The sequence below is a fragment of the Ovis aries genome, chromosome 11, assembly GCF_016772045.2.
Source record: "Ovis aries strain OAR_USU_Benz2616 breed Rambouillet chromosome 11, ARS-UI_Ramb_v3.0, whole genome shotgun sequence".
NCBI classification, from domain to species: Eukaryota; Metazoa; Chordata; class Mammalia; order Artiodactyla; family Bovidae; genus Ovis; species Ovis aries.
In genome coordinates this window covers 22956567-22973261 of record NC_056064.1, presented here as the reverse complement: position 1 = coordinate 22973261, position 16695 = coordinate 22956567, and the positions used below count along the sequence as shown (strand labels likewise).

General features: G+C 61.0%; 2 protein-coding genes across 6 annotated transcripts in view; one reads left to right on the top strand and one right to left on the bottom strand.

Annotated features, from left to right (window-relative positions):
* Nucleotides 1-2774, top strand: part of SMG6 (SMG6 nonsense mediated mRNA decay factor) — a 201269-nt gene extending 198495 nt beyond the window's left edge. For all 4 annotated transcript variants that reach the window (XM_015098571.4, XM_012185470.4, XM_012185475.5 and 1 more), the window contains one exon: nucleotides 1084-2774. In XM_015098571.4, the coding sequence (XP_014954057.2) occupies nucleotides 1084-1214 (131 nt within the window). In that variant the 3' untranslated portion in view covers nucleotides 1215-2774. The remainder of the gene's footprint in view (nucleotides 1-1083) is intronic.
* Nucleotides 2775-2925: 151 nt separating this feature from the next.
* HIC1 (HIC ZBTB transcriptional repressor 1) lies at nucleotides 2926-7544 on the bottom strand. Of its 2 annotated transcripts, none has more exons than XM_027975136.2 (2): nucleotides 7403-7544; nucleotides 2926-5935 (listed from the first exon to the last, which is right to left on the bottom strand). In XM_027975136.2, exon 2 carries the CDS (start codon nucleotides 5913-5915, stop codon nucleotides 3771-3773), a length of 2145 nt encoding a protein of 714 aa, XP_027830937.1. In that variant the 5' UTR covers nucleotides 5916-5935; nucleotides 7403-7544; the 3' UTR covers nucleotides 2926-3770. The 2 variants fall into 2 exon arrangements, with proteins under 2 accessions (XP_027830937.1, XP_027830936.1); XM_027975135.2 differs by lacking the exon at nucleotides 7403-7544 and adding an exon at nucleotides 6277-6544.
* Between the last annotated feature and the right edge of the window lie 9151 nt (nucleotides 7545-16695).

Below are 16695 nucleotides of genomic sequence, written 5' to 3'. Positions count from 1 at the left end.
CCCGTGGTCAGGAAGCCCTGCAGGACATTTCCTGGGCCTCACTGCCTGCCTGCCTGGGGATGAGGAGTGGACCTCCCACCCGGGGGACCTTAGCGGGGGTGGGATGTCACTTGTGAGAGTCCTTGGCCCCAGTTTAAATTCTCCCCGATACATTAGTATTAAAAGGTTAAGGAACTGGGGGGAAAGACATCCTGCTTTAAAAAAAAAAAAAAGGTCATCTAAAAGGAATGAAGGCGCTGTTTGTGCTGACATAGAAAGATCTTTAGAATTTCAGTGAAGTACAGCTAGTATGACTGTAGCATTACAGGAAAAAAAGCTTATATGACAAGTATCTATGCTTGTAAATGTACATAAAGAAATTTTGGAAACATACACAGCTTACCCTGGGACAAGACAGAGACATGAGGAAGCTCACGGGGCGGCGGGGGGACAGTCAACTTTACCTTCCTTGTTCTGTGCTTAAAAGGTTTATACCACAGACGTGGATTACTTTTATTCAGTGGTGGGAATCTCTGGGCTCTAGCCTCAGGGCCAACTTGGCTGGCCTCTGCCGGGGGACCCTTGCCCTCCTCTCTTCAGAGCTAGCACCCCTCCTCACATCCTGGGAGCCCTGGATATGTTTCATATTCCATCTTGCATTTCCTACTTCTGAATACCTCAAGCATCAGGCTACTGGCCTTGGGGCGGGCAAGATAATGCAGAAGAGAGTCTTATGAGCCCAGAACTAGCCCTGCAGTCAGAAGGGACAGGAGGCTGCTTCTCCTGCCTCAGCTCAGAGTCCTGAGAAGAGGGGTGTGCAGAGGCTGGCCGGCTGGGGGGCTCAGAGGGCACGAGGTGGCCCAGTCCCATGCCGGGGGCAGGAGTGCAGAACAGAAGGCCAGCCTAGGCCCGTGACGGCCCTCCCTCAGCCCGCAGGGGAGGGGCGCCCTCTGCTCATGGTCTGCGTGAGGGAAAGGCCCTGTGGGAGGGCCAAGAAATGGTTGGCCTTGAGCCCCCCGGACTGCTTTCCCCTCCAGAAGAGGAGAGGCAGCCAGGGCCTCCGCGTCCTGCTCTCTGAGTCCCCGTGCTCTCTCGTGCCCACAGAGGAGCCCATCCGGCTGCTGAGGGAGGTGGTGCTGTTGACGGACGACCGGAACCTGCGTGTGAAGGCGCTGACCAGGAACGTGCCTGTGCGGGACATCCCAGCCTTCCTCACGTGGGCCCAGGTGGGCTGAGGGGGCGCAGCCGCCCCCCATGGAAGCGCTCCTGAGAAGGCCGCCAGGTGCCCGGTGTAGCACAGAAGACACCCACGCGCCTGAGCCACCAGTCCACCCAGACAATAAACCATCCTCTTCCAACCCACGCCGTGGCCGTGCTGTGGGGGAGCTGCTCCTCACAGAGCCCCTCCTAAGGGTGGGCGGAAGTGCTGGGACCCTCCTGGGCTGCCAGGATTTAGCAGGGAGGTGGCTGGCTGCAGTGATGGCAGGCGGGCGAGCCAGATGGGCCGCCCCATGCCCAGCCTTTCTCCCTCCCCCTGTCCAGATCAAGGGCCAGCGGAAGGCCTCTTAGCCCGGAGATGCAGCCACTTTCTCAGCTGGAGATGGCGCAGGGCGGGGTTAGCATTTCCATCAGATGCAGGTGAAACCATGGGTCCCCTCAGTCTTCAGAAGCCCTGACCCGAAAGTGTCCAAGAGGCCTTGGTCATGAGGAGAGTACCCAGGAGGTCTGTCAGGGTCCCTGATGCCTGTTTGACCCCCAGAGACCCCATTTGGGTTCTGAACACCATGTCCGGAACAGCAGCCCTAGGCCCTCACCTCTTCTCCCCCCGCCCTGCTGCTCTTCTCCCTGCCCTGCCGCCTGGGTCCCCTGTGCTTTGCCACCTGCTCTCCCCTCAGTTGGTCATGGGTCTGTAGGGAAGGGCCCTCTGCCCGCTCAGGCCCATGCCCCCTGGGTTGCCTTTGCCTGCTCCCTCTCCCCTCAGTGGCCTTCCTTTTGCTCTCTTCCTGCTTCACAAAATTTCTTCCCAACTCCCCCTCCTTCTCTCCCTCCTGAGCCACCCCCCTCCTCCCCCCTTTCTAGTCCTTCCCGGCCCCTCAGTCCCTTGCCATGGAGCTTCTCTGACTCTGCTGTGGTACCTGTGGCAGGAACCTAATGTAGCTTTCCTGCCCCTGACCTCCTTTCCCAAGCCCCTGTGCTCTGAGCAATGCTCAGAGTAGTCTGAGGGTAGGGCAGGCCAGTGCCCACGAGGAGCATTGCCTGACCTGGGGTTTGCACCCCATTCATTTCTAGCTCTGCCCTGGAAGGTGCAGGGGCCTTCTGGCTATGCTTGGAATTTTTTGTTGCTTCTAGCTGGCACCTGTGTTCAGTCTCCCTCTGGAGGCTTCCTACCAGGACTGTGTTCTCCCCCTAAGCCAGGCACAGGGCTGGAGGAAGACTTAGGGGAAGACAGGATGTGGAGGCGAAGCCAGGAGTCAATTTTAATGGGACCAGTGGGGAAGTCCCCCAGAGGCCCCTGACTGACTACACAGCCTGCCCAGATGATGGGAACAAGGCAGTGCCCTCCCCGAAAGATGTGGCCAGAAAGATGGGGAGCAGGAGAGCCACAGCCCATGATTTGAGGGTACAGGGCTCAGAAGACTGGGCTTTGGGGTATAGGGTCCCTGGCCTCTTCTTTGAGATCCCTTCTCCAGGATGAAGGTTAATGACTGGGTGGGTGGGAGACCCCCATCCCTCCTTTCTGTTCCATTTGCAGCCCTGGTTTTGTTTCCTGAATAAATTTTCAGTTATAAAACATACCTGAACTGTTGCTGACCTGTCTCTGGGGCTGGGGAGGGAAGGTCCAAGCCACTGCACTTGTCTGAGGGTGCTGCTTCTAGCCCCAGCACCCACCCCCGTGCGCCCCACCCAGCTCCTTGTGCAGGGCAAAGAGAGCCGCTGGGTCCAGGGTCCTTGGTTACTGCTTTATTGCTGTTTGGTTCGAGTATAGAAAATGGAAGCGGCTCTGGAAGAGCCTGTGTACAAGGTAGGAAATATACAAACGAGGAGGAGGGAGCTAAAGAGACCACGTTCCAGCCCAGCCCAGCCTGGGCTCGGGGTGGGGGGCCGCCCAGGGCGCATGCAATAAATATGGTCCGGGGCCCCAGGGAAGGGAGGGGGGACCACCGCGGGCGTGGGAGACCGGGTAGGCCAGGGCCGTCTCAGCCCTCTGACTCCAGAGGGCGGGAAAGGTGAGCCCTGGGGCTAGTGCCACTTGTGCAAAATGAGGAACTTCACATTATCCGTCCCGGGGCGGGCGGGGGCTGGGGCGGGGGGGCCCTCCGGCCGGCTCAGTCCCCTCCCCGCTCCCAGCTCTGCCCAACGCTCCGACCCCAGCGGGGAGATTCACAGTGAGAATGGGTGTGGTCGCAAGGGCCGGAGGTAGGGCTGGGAGCGCCCCAACAGTGGCACCCCTCCCCCCACAAGAGCAGCACGGAGCCGGGAGGTGGGGGCCGACGAACCACAGGAAGAGGCGGAGAAGGGCCGGGGGTCTCCTTTGGTCAAAGCTGATATCAAAAATATAAATCTCCCTTCCCCCAACCCACCCCCGTCCCGGGGTTTCCTCCCCCCCCCCTACCCCCACCCCCGGGCTAAGGCACAAAGCAGTGAGGCCAGGTGAGGCCGCCGACCCTGTGGCGACGCTGCCGCGGCTGCTACTGTCGTCCGGGCATGCGGAGGTGGGGGGCACCCGCCTGCTGGTGGCCGCCGGCGCCGCCGGGGGGCGCGCCCGGGGCCACACGGAGGCCAGAGGCGCACTAGGTGGGAGAGAAACGGTCGATGGTCCGGCCGTCGGGGCCGGCGGCCAGGTGTGCGCCCTGGCTCAGCACCTCGGCCGCCTTGTCGGGGCTGAGGCCCAGCTCCGCGGTGAACTTGGCCAGCGGGTAGAGGCTCTCGAGCGCCACCTTGGGGTCGTGCAGGAAGTGCGTGGTCTGAGCCAGCAGCTCGGCCGCAGCCGCCTTGTCCTGCTGCTTCAGGCTGAGCTGTTCTGCCGTGAGGCGCGCCACTGCAAAGACGCCCTCGGGGAAATCGAGCTTGCCCTTGCCGTCGGGGCCCGGGACGCCGGGGAGCCCCCCCAGCCCCGCCAGCGCCCCGGCCGCGCCGGCCGCGCCGCCCACAGCGTGCATCTTCATGTGACTGATGAGGTTACGCTGCTGGGCGAACTTGCCCCCGCACACCTGGCACTCGTAGGGCTTCTCGCCCGAGTGGATGCGCATGTGCTCTGTGAGGCGGTACTGGCGTGTGAAGCGCATGCCGCACGCGTCGCACGCGAAGGGCTTGAGGCCCAGGTGGCTGCGCATGTGACGCGTCATGGTCCCGCGCTGCGTGAACTTCTTCCCGCAGATGGTGCAGGGGTAGGGCCGCGTCAGCCAGTGCGTCTTCTCGTGCTGCCGCAGCGTGGCCGGGTCCTTGTAGCTCTTGTCACACGACGCGCAGCGGTACGGCCGCAGCAGCTCGCCCAGGCCCCCTGGGGCCCCGGCCACCTTGTCCCCACCGCCTCCAAAAGGGGGCCCGAGGCCGGCGGCCCCCGCGGCCACCTCCGCCGCCTCGGCCCGGCCGTACAGCGCCTCCTCCTCCTCCACGTGCGCCTCCACGTGCGCATTCAGCTGCTCCGAGCTGGGGAAGCCCTTTCCGCACGGGATGCACACGTACAGGTTGTCGCCGAAGCTCTCGGGCTCGCCGTAGGCCAGGTGCGGGCACGGGTAGCCCTCGAGGTGGCCGCCGGGCGGGCTGGGGTCCTCGCTGCTGCCCGTCTCCTCGCTGCTGCTCTTGTAGTCGTCGCCGTCGCCGCCCGCGCCAGGCCCGTCCAAGCTGCCCGCGTAGCGCGGCGGCGGCGCCAGGCCAAGCGGAGGGCCCCCAGGCGAGGAGGCCGGGTCCCCGCCGCGCTCCTCGCAGCGTTCGCTGGGGGAGCCGCGCTCGCGGCCCAGCTCATCGCCGTAGCTGCCCAGGCCTGGCTCGTGCTTCATCCAGCGATAGAGGAGGCTGGGCCCGTCGGGGCGGCCGGGGGGCTCGGATCCCGGGCTGCCGCCGCCACCTCGGAACGGATCCGGAGGCGGTCCGGCCTCCTCCAGCTTCTGGAAGGGCAGCGGCGGCAGCGGTGGCAGGGTGAGCGGTGGCTCCTTGTAGGCGGCGGGGCCGGCGCTGGGAGGGCTGTCTGGGCGCGGGGGCAGCTCTCGCTCCCCTGGCTGTCGCTCGGGAGGCGCGGAGCCCGGCGGGCTTTTCTTTGACAGGTCCAGGCCGCAGAGCGGGGAGCAGCGGCGCTCCGGGGCGCAGAGCGAGGCGGCTGGGCCGGGGCCCGAGGCGTACAGCTCGGCGCAGTGCGTGTTCACAGCGGCCTCGGGGCCCGACGGCGGCTCGGCGGTGGGCGGCGGCGGAGGCCCGGCCGGGGAGGAGTAGCAGGCCTGGATGACGGGCGTGGCGGCCCGCAGGCCCCGGCCCGGCCTCCCGTAGGGTGCGTAGCCGCCGCCACCGCCGCCGCCGCCCCGCAGGTGGCAGTACTTGCCGTGGCGCTTGAGGCGTTTCTTGCACAGCGCCACGAGGTCGGGGATCTGCAGGTAGCTGGCGGCGGCCAGCACGGCGCCCAGGCTCGGCTCGGCCCCCGGGGCCACGGCGGCCGACGCCGCAGCCTCCGCGCCATCCGCCAGGCGGCCGGTGTAGATGAAGTCCAGCACCAGGCGGAACACGGCCGGGCTCACCATGTCATGGTCCAGGTTGAGCAGGTTGTCGTGCACCACCAGGGACTTGAGGTAGGCGCTGCTGGCCGCCAGCACGTTCTTGTGCGCGCGGAAGAGGGCGTTCTGCACCACGATGATCACGTCGCACAAGAAGCCCTTGGTGCGCTGGTTGTTGAGCTGCAGCAGCAGCTGCCTGGAGTGGCCGGGCGCCTCCATCGTGTCCAGCATCGTCTGCCCAGCACACTCTCCTGCGGGGACACACACCGGCGGGGTCAGAGCCGCACCGAGCGCTGGCTGCCTGCCCCCAGCCCAGCGCTTCTCCCCTGCACTTCCCCTTCCCCTCAGCTGGGCAGGGGCAGGGGCATAGAGCACGGCGGCCTGGGCACTGGCGGAGAATCCGCGGCCTCCAAGAGTGGGCGCCTGGGCCGGCCGGCCTAGACCAGAAGAAGGAGCCGAGACCAGCCGGCAGAGAGGAGGCCAGGCTGGCCGGCACCCCCAGGCCCGGATGCAGCCGGGCACTCTGCCTGGGTTCTGGGGGCTTCCGAGGAGAAAACTGTTCCGGCGAAGCGACCCTTGTGGAAACAGTTACCCGATTTGAGGAAAATGTCCGCTTCAGGAAAAGTCATTCAGGGCTGAGAAGTTTGCCCAAGTGGGATACAAGGGAGCCGAGTGAAAAAGCGCCTCCCGCCTCCAGAGAAGTTGCCCCAGTTGGGGGAAGAGGTCCGGAGGAGGGCAATGCGGTGCCCGCCGTGCCGCCGCCCTGGCCGGGGGCTGTCAGACCCTCGGTTGGGGCCCCGGGCGGCGGCTGTGGCGCGGGAAGCGGAGGCAGCGGCTGCCGTGGCGGGCAGAGCACGAAGGCCGGCCCGGCGCGGGGAGGGCGTTATATCGGGGCAGGAGGCTGAGGCAGGAAGCAGGTGGGGGGGAGGGGGGAGCCACGCAGCTCCCAGGGGAGGGAGGGGGCAGCGCCCCGGGCGGGCACGGCATACAGCCGGCTGCGGCCCTGACCCTGGCCTGCGCCCCACCCGCGTCCCGGCCCCGGCCTCGGCCTCCGCTCTGCATTCGCGGGCCCGGCGCCTCCCTCCCCGGCTCCCCTCGGCCCCTTCTCCACGGGAACTCCGCCGCCCCAAACTTGGGGAAAAGTTTCCCAACTTCAGACAGGCCGGGAGGAGCGCGCCAGCCCCAGTCCCTCGGCTCCCAGCTTTTCCTCTCGGCCCCCAATTTCGGCTGCCAAGCGGCCGCCGGGCCTGAACCGAGCCCTGAGCACCCCGGCCGTCCGCTCGCCCGCCCGACCCCATTCGCTGCCTAGTCCCCAGGGCCTCGCGCGCGGCCCGTTACCTGCGGCCGCAGCCTGGCCGGGCTTCCCTCCCCGCGGCGGTGGCAGCTCCTAGTCGGCGCCCCACCCGCCCCGCTGCCAGGCGCCGCGCTGTGCCAGGGCAGCGCCCCTGCCAGCCCCGCCCGCCAGCTCCCCTTCCCTTCCCCTCGCCTCTCCAGCCCATGTGCGGGCAGAGCCGGCCCCGGGCCGCTGACCCCGCCGTGAACCCGGCGCAGAGCAGCGGCCCGGCGGTCCTGAGTCCTCTAGGGGTGACACCCGGAGCCCTGAACGCCAGCCGCGTTGGGGGCGCCAGCGCCGGAGGATGCGCCCCAGGCGGCCAGCGCGCGAGGACCGGGCTGTTCGGGTCCCCTGTCCCTCCCCCGTCCCCAGCCCTAGGACCCACCTGGGGGGCATGTCGGAAGCCCCGGGCCCGGCTGCCGGCGGATCCAGGGGGGGACGTGGCTGCGCTGCGCTGCCCTCCGCCCGCCGGGCCCCCGGTCGGTCTGTCCTGCTGGTCCGTCCTCCCCGCGTCCTGGTCGCGTCTCAGCCCCGCCGCGCTTTCCGCACACTCTTATCTGGAGCGGCCCGGGCCGGCGGGCGCTGCTGCAGCTATGGCGCCACCTCGCGGCCGTGCGGTACTTTGCGCGGCACAGCCACGGCCTCCTTCCTGCGCACCTGAGATGGAGGGAGGCTCGCAGATGCCGAAGTGGACCCAGGAGTGGGGCCCGTTCTCAGATTCAGCCTTCCAGATGTGTCCACCTGGAGGCCCCAGCCCCGGACCTTCGAGCCCCACAAAAACCGGGGTTTTGAGCTGAATGTTCCTGTGTACATATTTCTAAATTCTGACATTGTCCCAATTCAGATAAGTCCGGCCTTCAAGGAAGGGGCAGTGGAAGGGAGGAGGCTTCCGAAATCCTAAGGAAGAAGATAGACAAGCTCTTAAGGGTCTCTCATTAGATATCCCTGGATGGCACTCTCCATTTGTACACCGGCCCCCCAATACACCCAACCTCACTCAGCCACGTGGGATAGGTATGCACAGAATAGACCCGTTTGCACCCAGACCCTCTCCATGCATTGACACCCGTGAGCGTGCATGTTTGCAGACGCACACCTGTCCCTTCTGGAGTCCAAGAACCGGCTTTCTGTCATACTCAGGGTACTGCCATATAGAGCCCTCCATGACCTGGGCAGAGGTGGTACCCAAAACCCCACCCTGAACTTGCAGGCCTCTACATGGAACCCAGGAAAGGTGACTGGAAATGGCTGGACAGAGCCTCTTGGGGGTCCCACAGAAGCGACCCAAGCCCCCAGATTTCCCGTGTGAGCTGTGTTGAGGGACGACCAGCTTGAGCGACCTCCTCGAGAGAAAAGTCACAGGAGGGCCTGCAGCCCGGGATCCCCCGCAAGGTCCTGCACCCCACGTGAAGGTCCAGTTCTTTCAGGTGACGCCCCCTCTAGGAGGGAGGAGACCAGGCGCTGGAGCGAGGGCGCTTGCACAGCTAACTCCGGAAGTGTCCCCGCGCCGCCCCAGCACATCAGGCCGGCAGCCAGCGCCTGAGCGGCTGAGTGGGCCTCCGCAGCCCACGCTCCGCCTCTTCCCCGCACCTCCTGACCCCCGCCCACACGTGGTGGGTAGGAGTGGGTCCCCAAGAACGCCTGCAGCTTTTGATTGGCTGCGCCTCCCTCAGCCGCCGAGCGCGAGAGGCTGGGGCGCAGAGTTACCATGGTAACCGATGAGGTTCGCCCAGATCGCGTCTCTCCGAGGCCTTGGAAAGCTTAGCAACCGCGCAGGGCCGCTGGGCCGTGGGGGCCGCGTTCACCAATCTCCCCCCGGCTCCGCGCCATCCTCCGCCCCCATACCCCCGCCAGAGGTAGTGGCTGAGTCATTCATTGAGGGGCCGCCGGAGCGGCCACCCGCGGTCCCAGACACCAAGGTCTCGGGCGCCCCCCAGAGGCTCCCTTTCCTCAACAGTCAGAAGGCGGCTCCTGGTCCCCACGGGTTCTTCTGACACCCATTGCGTCCCGAGTCTTTACCCTCTTTCCACTCTGTGTTCTGGGTGCATCTGATCACAGTCCTCTTTTCCGTCTCCCTAACCCCCGCCCTAGGGTGCTCACTAGGGAAATAGGTTCCAAGAATGAAAATGGTGGGGTCCGGAGCTGAGAGCCTCCAGGGGGAGGTGGACATCCATCGACATCTTGGCAGAGAGATGTGCTGCCACACTGAGGTGGAAAAGTGTATAGAGTACTGGGCAGGGAGGCAGGAAGACTCCTGTGAAGTGCTCTTACATCTGGGCTTTGATGGATGAATAGGAGTTCTCCCTCAGGCAGGAAGACATTCCTGGGGAAGAGAACTAGTAGGACAAAGGCTGGAGGCCAAAAATAGAGAACTCTAGGTGGCCAGATGGCAAAGGGTATGCAGGACCTCTTTGACCCCATTTCTGCTGTAATCTTTTCTCCCCATGATGAGGCCACATCCTAGCCCCACAAGGATCCAATCAGCCCGGTCTCTGTGCAGTGGTGTCTGTCCACTGTAGGCCCACCCCAGGGTCCCCGGTGCCAGTTTTTTTTCTTTAACAATCTCCCCAGATTCCTGCTCCCCCAGTCCCTACCCTCATACTGTCCTTACGTCTGCATGGAAGGGTCTGACATACCTGCCCCCAGCCTAGCTGCCTTTAATCTTTGACCTTTCCCTCCCTCCCTAGTTCCACCTGGCCTGGCATTCTCCTCTCTCCACCCTAACCCAGCTCCTGTCTCTGAACACACTCCCCTCCCTCGTTTAGAACTTTCTTCAATTGATTGAGCTAGGCTTGGCCAGGACCATTCATTCATTCATTTCCCTACTCCTGTCCAGGAGAACTTCGCCTAATATAGCATGGACTCTTCTTACCAATTCTGACCTACAGGAACTCTTACTCCTACAGGAATGGTTGTCAGCCCAGCTACCCTCCCCCCAGACTCTTCTCTGCTGAGCTGTCAATGTCCCTCCTTCCACAGATGGGTCTTAAATGAGGTTTGCTGGGAGTCAGGCTCTGAAACTGTGGTCTGGTCTTCCTCCCTTCCACTCACTGAGGCTCCTTTCTCTCCCTTCTCCTCCCACCTCTCTCCCACCTCCCCCATAGAGCACCCTCTTGCTCATTTCTGGGGAGTCCAAGCCACTCTCCTCAACTTTTCTCCCTTCCCTTGGGTCTCCAGCTCCTGGATTCCCATTGAGGCCATGCGCAGCCTCTTCCTACAACCCCCTGGAATCCCCCTCCTCCCCTCATGTCCCTGACACCACCGTTTTAGGTGATGTCAGAGGCTCCTCCGGGGGTCCAGCTTTTTCTCCCCCCTCCTCGCCCAAGGGTGAGGACACCGCAATAGCCTTGAGGGGTATAACGCCACCACCGCGGGGCATCCAGTGATGTCACAGAGCCATCGGGTCCAGGAACTGAGGAGTGGGAGTAGGGGCTACTGGGTGAGGACCCTGGAAAGCCGGGTGGTGGGCTGGGGTTGAGCTCCCAGATGTCCCAGAGTGAATACATTTATAATGGGCCTGGCCACACTCCCTGCACTGTCCTCTCCCTGGCCCCTAGCCCGCAGTTCCGGAAAGTTAACCCCTTGTAGACCCGTACGGGGGGCGCGAGCTCCCCTCCCCGTTCCTGCTTCCGTGCGCCCTCCTTCCCTTCCCAGCTCCTCATCGCCTCAGTCCCCACCACCCCGCCCCCCCCCACCCCCCCGCCTCGCCACTATAAATAGCCCCTCTTCCCGTTTCCTAAATTCCCTGCTGACGTCTGCAACGCGTCAGTGTGTAGGAGCCGCGGCCGCATGAATGAGCCGCCGCACGAGTACTACGCGCGCCTATAAAAGCCGCCGCGCCAGCCGGGCTGCGGGAGGCGAGCGGGCGCGGGCGCAACACAGCCGACAGGTAAGCGGGACCGACCGACCAATGGGCGACAGATGGACGATGCACGGACATGGACTGGAAGGCAAGGAGGAGACCCACAGGAGGCAGGTTAGAGGGGCCCCAAAGGGGTGGGGTTGGGGACAGGGTGGAGGGGACGAGGGTACCCTCGCAACTGCTGGAGCTGGAGCCAGAGGCGTACGCAGAACCCCGAGCAGCACCTGCCTGCGCCCGGATGGAGACGCAACCACTTCGGAGGAGCATCGATCAGAGGACCGACCAGAGTCCCTGCGGCTTTTCCTGAGGCTCCTGCGCCATCCTCCCAAGAAAGTGGGACCAAGGTGCTGGAGCCCCAGGAGACGCGCCCCTTCCTCTCCTCCCCGCAGAGTGGTGACTCAGCCTCGCTGCCCCCGGTCTGCTGAGCTGGGGCGCCGGCGAGAGACAGACGCCCACCTACCCGCCCCCCTGCCGCAGCTTCCTCGGGATCCCTCCCCTCATTCAGCCGGGGCGCCCCCTCCCCGTCCCGTCGAGCTGGTCCCTCAGCGCCCCCAACTTCCCGCCTCTGCATGAGGAGCTGTCCTCTCAGGACCAGGCGGGGGCGGGGCCTCGGCCTGACTGCCCCGCCCCGCCCCCATCACCCGCCCCTCCCCGCTCCCCGCAGCCGGAAGTGCCTCTCCGCAGGGACATCTTTGACGTCACAGTGTTTTGACGTCAAGGGCCGCGTGCCTGTCCGCAAGCGCCGGGGCCGAGAAGGGTTGGAGACGCGGGGCAGGAAGAGCAGCAGCGCCCCCAGCTGTGGGCGACGGAGCCATCCTGCCCGGGCAGCGCGCCGGCACCTTGGCTCTAGACTGCTTACTGCCCGGGCCGCCCTCAGTAACAGTCTCCAGTCACGGCCACCGACGCCTGGCCCCGCCTCAGGACCGCGGACCCGGCCACCTGCCGCGCCCCCGGCCCCTCGGTCCCCGAAGATCCCTCAGCCCCACGCTCGCTGCCCGCGCCGCCGCTGTCCGCGGTGCTGATCCAGCGCGGGCACCGCCATTGGGCCGTCCCGTCACCGGTCCCCAGGGGCTACTGAGGGGCTGCCGGCCCACACGCACTTCGCAGAGCCAAGAGCCCAGAGCCCCGTCCCTGCAGCGAGCACCGGCCCCCGCCCGCACCACCGCCGTCCCCCACCGTCCCCCCACCCCGCGGTCCTGACGTCAGCCCAACCCGAGCTGCCGTGGTGCCGTCAGCAGCGCGCGCCCCGCCCCCGCGTCTCCAGGGCAACCGTGGCTTTCGATTGTTACTGTGGGAACCGGAGGTAACAGTCTACAGCCATGGTCGCCCCGCAGCACGCCCACGCGCCGCGCCCCGCAGCGCACCGCCGGGCGGGATGGGGGAGACTCAGAACAGGAGGAAGCGGAGGCGGCGAGTCGAGAGCCCATGTGTCTGCGGGGGTGGCGGGAGGTGCCGCACAGGGAGGCGGGCTACTCCGGAGCCGGACATCCAACGAGGCAGAGAAGGAAGCGGAGTATGCTCTGCGGAATATGTCTGACTGTCCCCCTCAGTGACCATCCTGTCCTCCTAGCCGAGGTACTGCAGCCAAGGGATCGTGAGAGAATGGGGAGTTCTGGGATTTGGGTTCTTTTTACCTCCTTGGAGGGAGGGAGGGAGGGAGGGAGGCTGCAGGCACCTGAGAAAATGTTTGCATCCTGGGAACTGAACGGGCTTGACGGAGGAAAGGTTTTCGAAATGCGCCACGACCTCATTCTTCCAGGAACCCCTAGCTGAGTAGGCAGAGGGCAAAGGGTAAACCTTGAACCCATTGCCTGATGGAGTCACAGCCTTCCCTCCTTCTCTCTTTCCCTCCGAATCTTGAAGGATAAGAAGGATCCCCGACCCTCAGGAAGCGTAAAGCTTGTAAAGTTAACCCCGTCCCTAAACGGCTGTGTGCATGCTCACCTCACTCTATCTCTAGGTGCTGGATTCCAATTTTAGACTGTCTCAAATTAGCCATAAAGAGGGGGAGTAAATACCAGAGGAGCTTTAGTCCTCTTGGGCTAGTGAAGTGTAAGCAATGACCTCTTCAAAAACATTCTGCCTGTCACTTGCCGCCACCACCATCACCCACTTCAGGGTTGACTGTTGGAATACTGGGTGCAGGACCACCGAGGGACAGTGCTGGGATGATTAATGCAACCCAGCCCTGGCACCCATTGATGCAATTTTTCTTGACCTCTCCATTTCCCCTTTTCTAAACTGTTTCTAACACAGTTGGTGCTGGTTTCACAGCTAATCAACACCCACACTGTCTGTCTCCCACCCAAGGACACTGAAGGCTTAGATGAAAATGCACCTGATTCTGGCATCCAGTGCACATCGGTGGGCAGACTGTGTGCACCTGCCAAGAGAGCACAGGGAGGCAGGAGGTCCCCCCTGGCGTCACCAACTGGCTGTTAAGGGGCCATGTTGTTTCCGAGCCTTCTGTAAAATGAGATAATCCCTCCTTTCTGGCAGGCCTGTTGTGAGGACCAAATTAGATCATGTAAGTAAAAACCTTTGAAAACTGCAGATAGCTATTTTGATCTGAAGTATTCTCTTAGGCTACTATGTCCTTGTAAGGAGGTGGTGGTGCTGGGGAGACCCCAGCTCTGGGCACTGAGAATGAACAGGGGAGTGGGGGGACACATTTCTCTGAGCAGAAGCTCTAAGACTGAGGCTGTTGAGGGTTCTCTGCTTAGGGACTCTCTCTCCCAAGAGCTTTAGGAACTAAGGTTGAGTGACAGGTAGAAAAGATAAATGGCAGGGATGATTTGGAAAGAAGAGATGAAGTCTTTTGCAGTTTGAACCCATCTGCAAGTGGCCAGAGGAGGGGGAAAAACCAGAGGACTGACTGTAGTTAGGATCTGAGTATCTTGAAAATCATTCAGGGCACCACACCCACAACCTACTTTATGGATTACGAAGGTGAGGCCCTTGCAGGACATGCTGTCCAGTAGTGAGTAGTGGCCTCTCTGCTCATCTTCTGTGCAGCAGCAGAGAAGAAAATGACTAGTCAAAGTCAAGAACGGCAGTTCTTGGATCTGAATCCAACTCTGGGGAAGTTAGCCTCTCAGTGCCTCTTGTCTCAGTTGTAAAACTAGGTTAGCATCTACCTTATGAAGCTATGGAATTAAATTAGGTAACTGAACCTTCTGCTTAGCACAAGGCCTTGCATAGTTAGCACTCAATAGATGATATTCCTCTTCCTGTCTTCAGGACCTCATTATCCTTAGTTGAAAATGTTAGATCAATGTTTCTTAGCCAGAGAGCTTGTTTCAACACCTCTTCCTAGTGGAGTGCCTGAGAATCACTGTTCTGTTTTTTCAAATTACACATATTTATCAGAGACTTGGGCTTCCCTGGTGGCTCAGAGGTTAAAGCATCTGCCTGCAATGCGGGAGACCTGGGTTCGATCCCTGGGTTGGGAAGACCCCCTGGAGAAGGAAATGGCAACCCACTCCAGTATTCTTGCCTGGAGAATCCCACGGACGGAAGAGCCTGGTGGGCTACAATCCACGGGGTCGCAGAGTCTGACACAACTGAGCAACTTCACTCATTCACTCACTCACTCACCAGACACTTACACTCTATAGAGACAGTGGTTTCCCAGCATTTCATTGCATGACAGTGACCAGGATGGTTTGTCAAAATGCAGATTCCTGGGTCCTAGTGATTAGCTCACTAGGTCTGGAGTTGGTCCCAGGAACCCAAGGTTTAACATGATCCTGATGCAAATGGTCCATAGAAGCTGTGTGGAGGGGAATAACCTCCTAAGATTCCCCATTGTTCCTGGAGGGCACGATGGGAGATGACGTATCACACTTGTTGGGAACACGTAGACCATATCATGTTTCCTTCTATGCTGTGCTTAGTTTTCTGACTCTTTGCAACCCTGTGGACTGTAGCCCAAGCTCCTCTGCCCATGGGGATTTTCCAGGCGCGAATACTCGAGTGGGTTGCCATCCCCTCCTCCAGGGGATCTTCCCAACCCAGGGATTGAACCCACAGTGCAAGCAGTGTCCCACACTGCAAGCAGATTCTTTACTATCTGAGCTGCCAGGGAAGCCCATCACACATTTTGATCCTCAGGGGAATTTCTACCTTTTTCACTTCTGCTTCACCAGATCCTCTCTGGTCTTCAATTTCACCCTTCCAGCCTTAAACACTGCCTTAATATTCACTCCCCAAATGTCTTTCCCTCTCTCATTTACTCCACCCAATAATTCCAAGTAGCAGCAACTATGGTATGCAAGACATCATTTTCACCTCTTGAGGCCTTGCTAAAGAGGGAAGCCTGTGATTGCCAGGAGGGCTTGTGAGCCCTTAACTGCAGACTTACTCACTGCTTATTTCCAAAGAAAGGAATCTGAATTTTTGTGTGACAATCCTAAAATTTTAACTATCACAAACCCAATTTTTCCCCTAAAATTCTATGGGCCAAATCCCACAGGTCTGTAGGAATAATTCAGAGCATTTCAGTTTCTTCCTTTTGCCAAGGAAGGGGTCCCTTTAAAACACCAAGAGCAAGGCAGTATCAGACTGTAGCAAAGAACTTTCTTCCCACCCCCACTTTCTGCCTAGGCATTTACTTTTTTTTTTTTTTTTTTAATATTGTATGGTGCCTACCAAGTCGCTTCAGTCGTGTCTGACTCTCTGCAACCCTATGGACTGTAGCCCACCAGGCTCCTCTGTCCATAGGATTCTCCAAGCAAAGATACTGGAGTGGGTTGCCATGCTCTCCTCCAGGGGAATCTTCCTGACACAGGGATCGAGCCAGCGTCTTTTACCATCTCCTGCGTTGGCAGGCAGGTTCTTTAACACTAGTGTACCCAGGGAGCCCTTGTAAGTCTCAGAAAGCTGCTATCATAGTGAAGAACTCAGGATCTCAGATGATTTAAGGCTCTTAGTCTGGCGGCCTCAGGATGGGCTAGGGCATTTGTGCTACAGTTCCCTAACCCCAATTCCTGCTCAGTTACTAACTACTTGGGACAGCCATGCTTGCAGGCCAGATAGGGTATGTTGCAATCTTCCAGAAAAGGAACAGACTGGTGAATCTGCAGAGGCAGGGCAGCCTGGGGAAGAAGGCACTGGAACTGGAGGGAATAGCTAAAGCGAGCAGTCTTTAGAGTGCCTAAGAATAGATAGCTCAGCTGGTAAAGAATCCGCCTGCAGTGCAGGAGACCCCAGTTTGATTCCTGGGTCGGGAAGATGCCCTGGAGAAGGAAAGGCTACCCACTCCAGTATTGTGGCCTCGAGAATTCCATGGACAGTCCATGGGGTCGCAAAGAGTCGGACATGACTGAGCCACTTTCACAAGAATAACTAACAGCATTTTCAGACGAGATGGGCTGCTTAGGCCTTGGCTGTGACCACTACAGAGTAGCATCCATCTCCAACTCTGCAAACAGGGTTAAGTTTGGAAAAGGTTACCTCTGTGCTTTGTTTCCAGCTAGGTCTAGTACCATCCCATCCTTCAAACTCACGGTTCAGAGAAGCTGACAGCTACAGTGGAGAAAACAAATACATGAACCTGGTTCTGACAGGCCCACACACAACTCTCAGGGATCAGGATCCAAGGAGCTAAAACCCAGTATGGCCCAGGCAGAGCTTTGCCAACTGGTCTCTTCCCTAAACTTCTCAGATGTAAACTCTTCCCTCCTTCAGGGAGGAGTCCTTTCCTTTAGCTTGGGACTTAAGACTTCCACCAAAAATGTGTCTATGTGCACATATGCATGAGCTTGTCTTAGGGGTTCGCAACTACAAACACCTCCCTGCTTGCTGCTGCCCTGGAG

Coding starts and splice junctions, on each gene's coding strand:
- HIC1 (XM_027975135.2), bottom strand. CDS start 6,313: ATGACTTTTCCTGAAGCGGACATTTTCCTCAAATCGG. Junction 5,936..6,276: donor GGACATTTTCCTCAAATCGG/GTAACTGTTTCC, acceptor GTGTCCCCGCAG/GAGAGTGTGCTGGGCAGACG.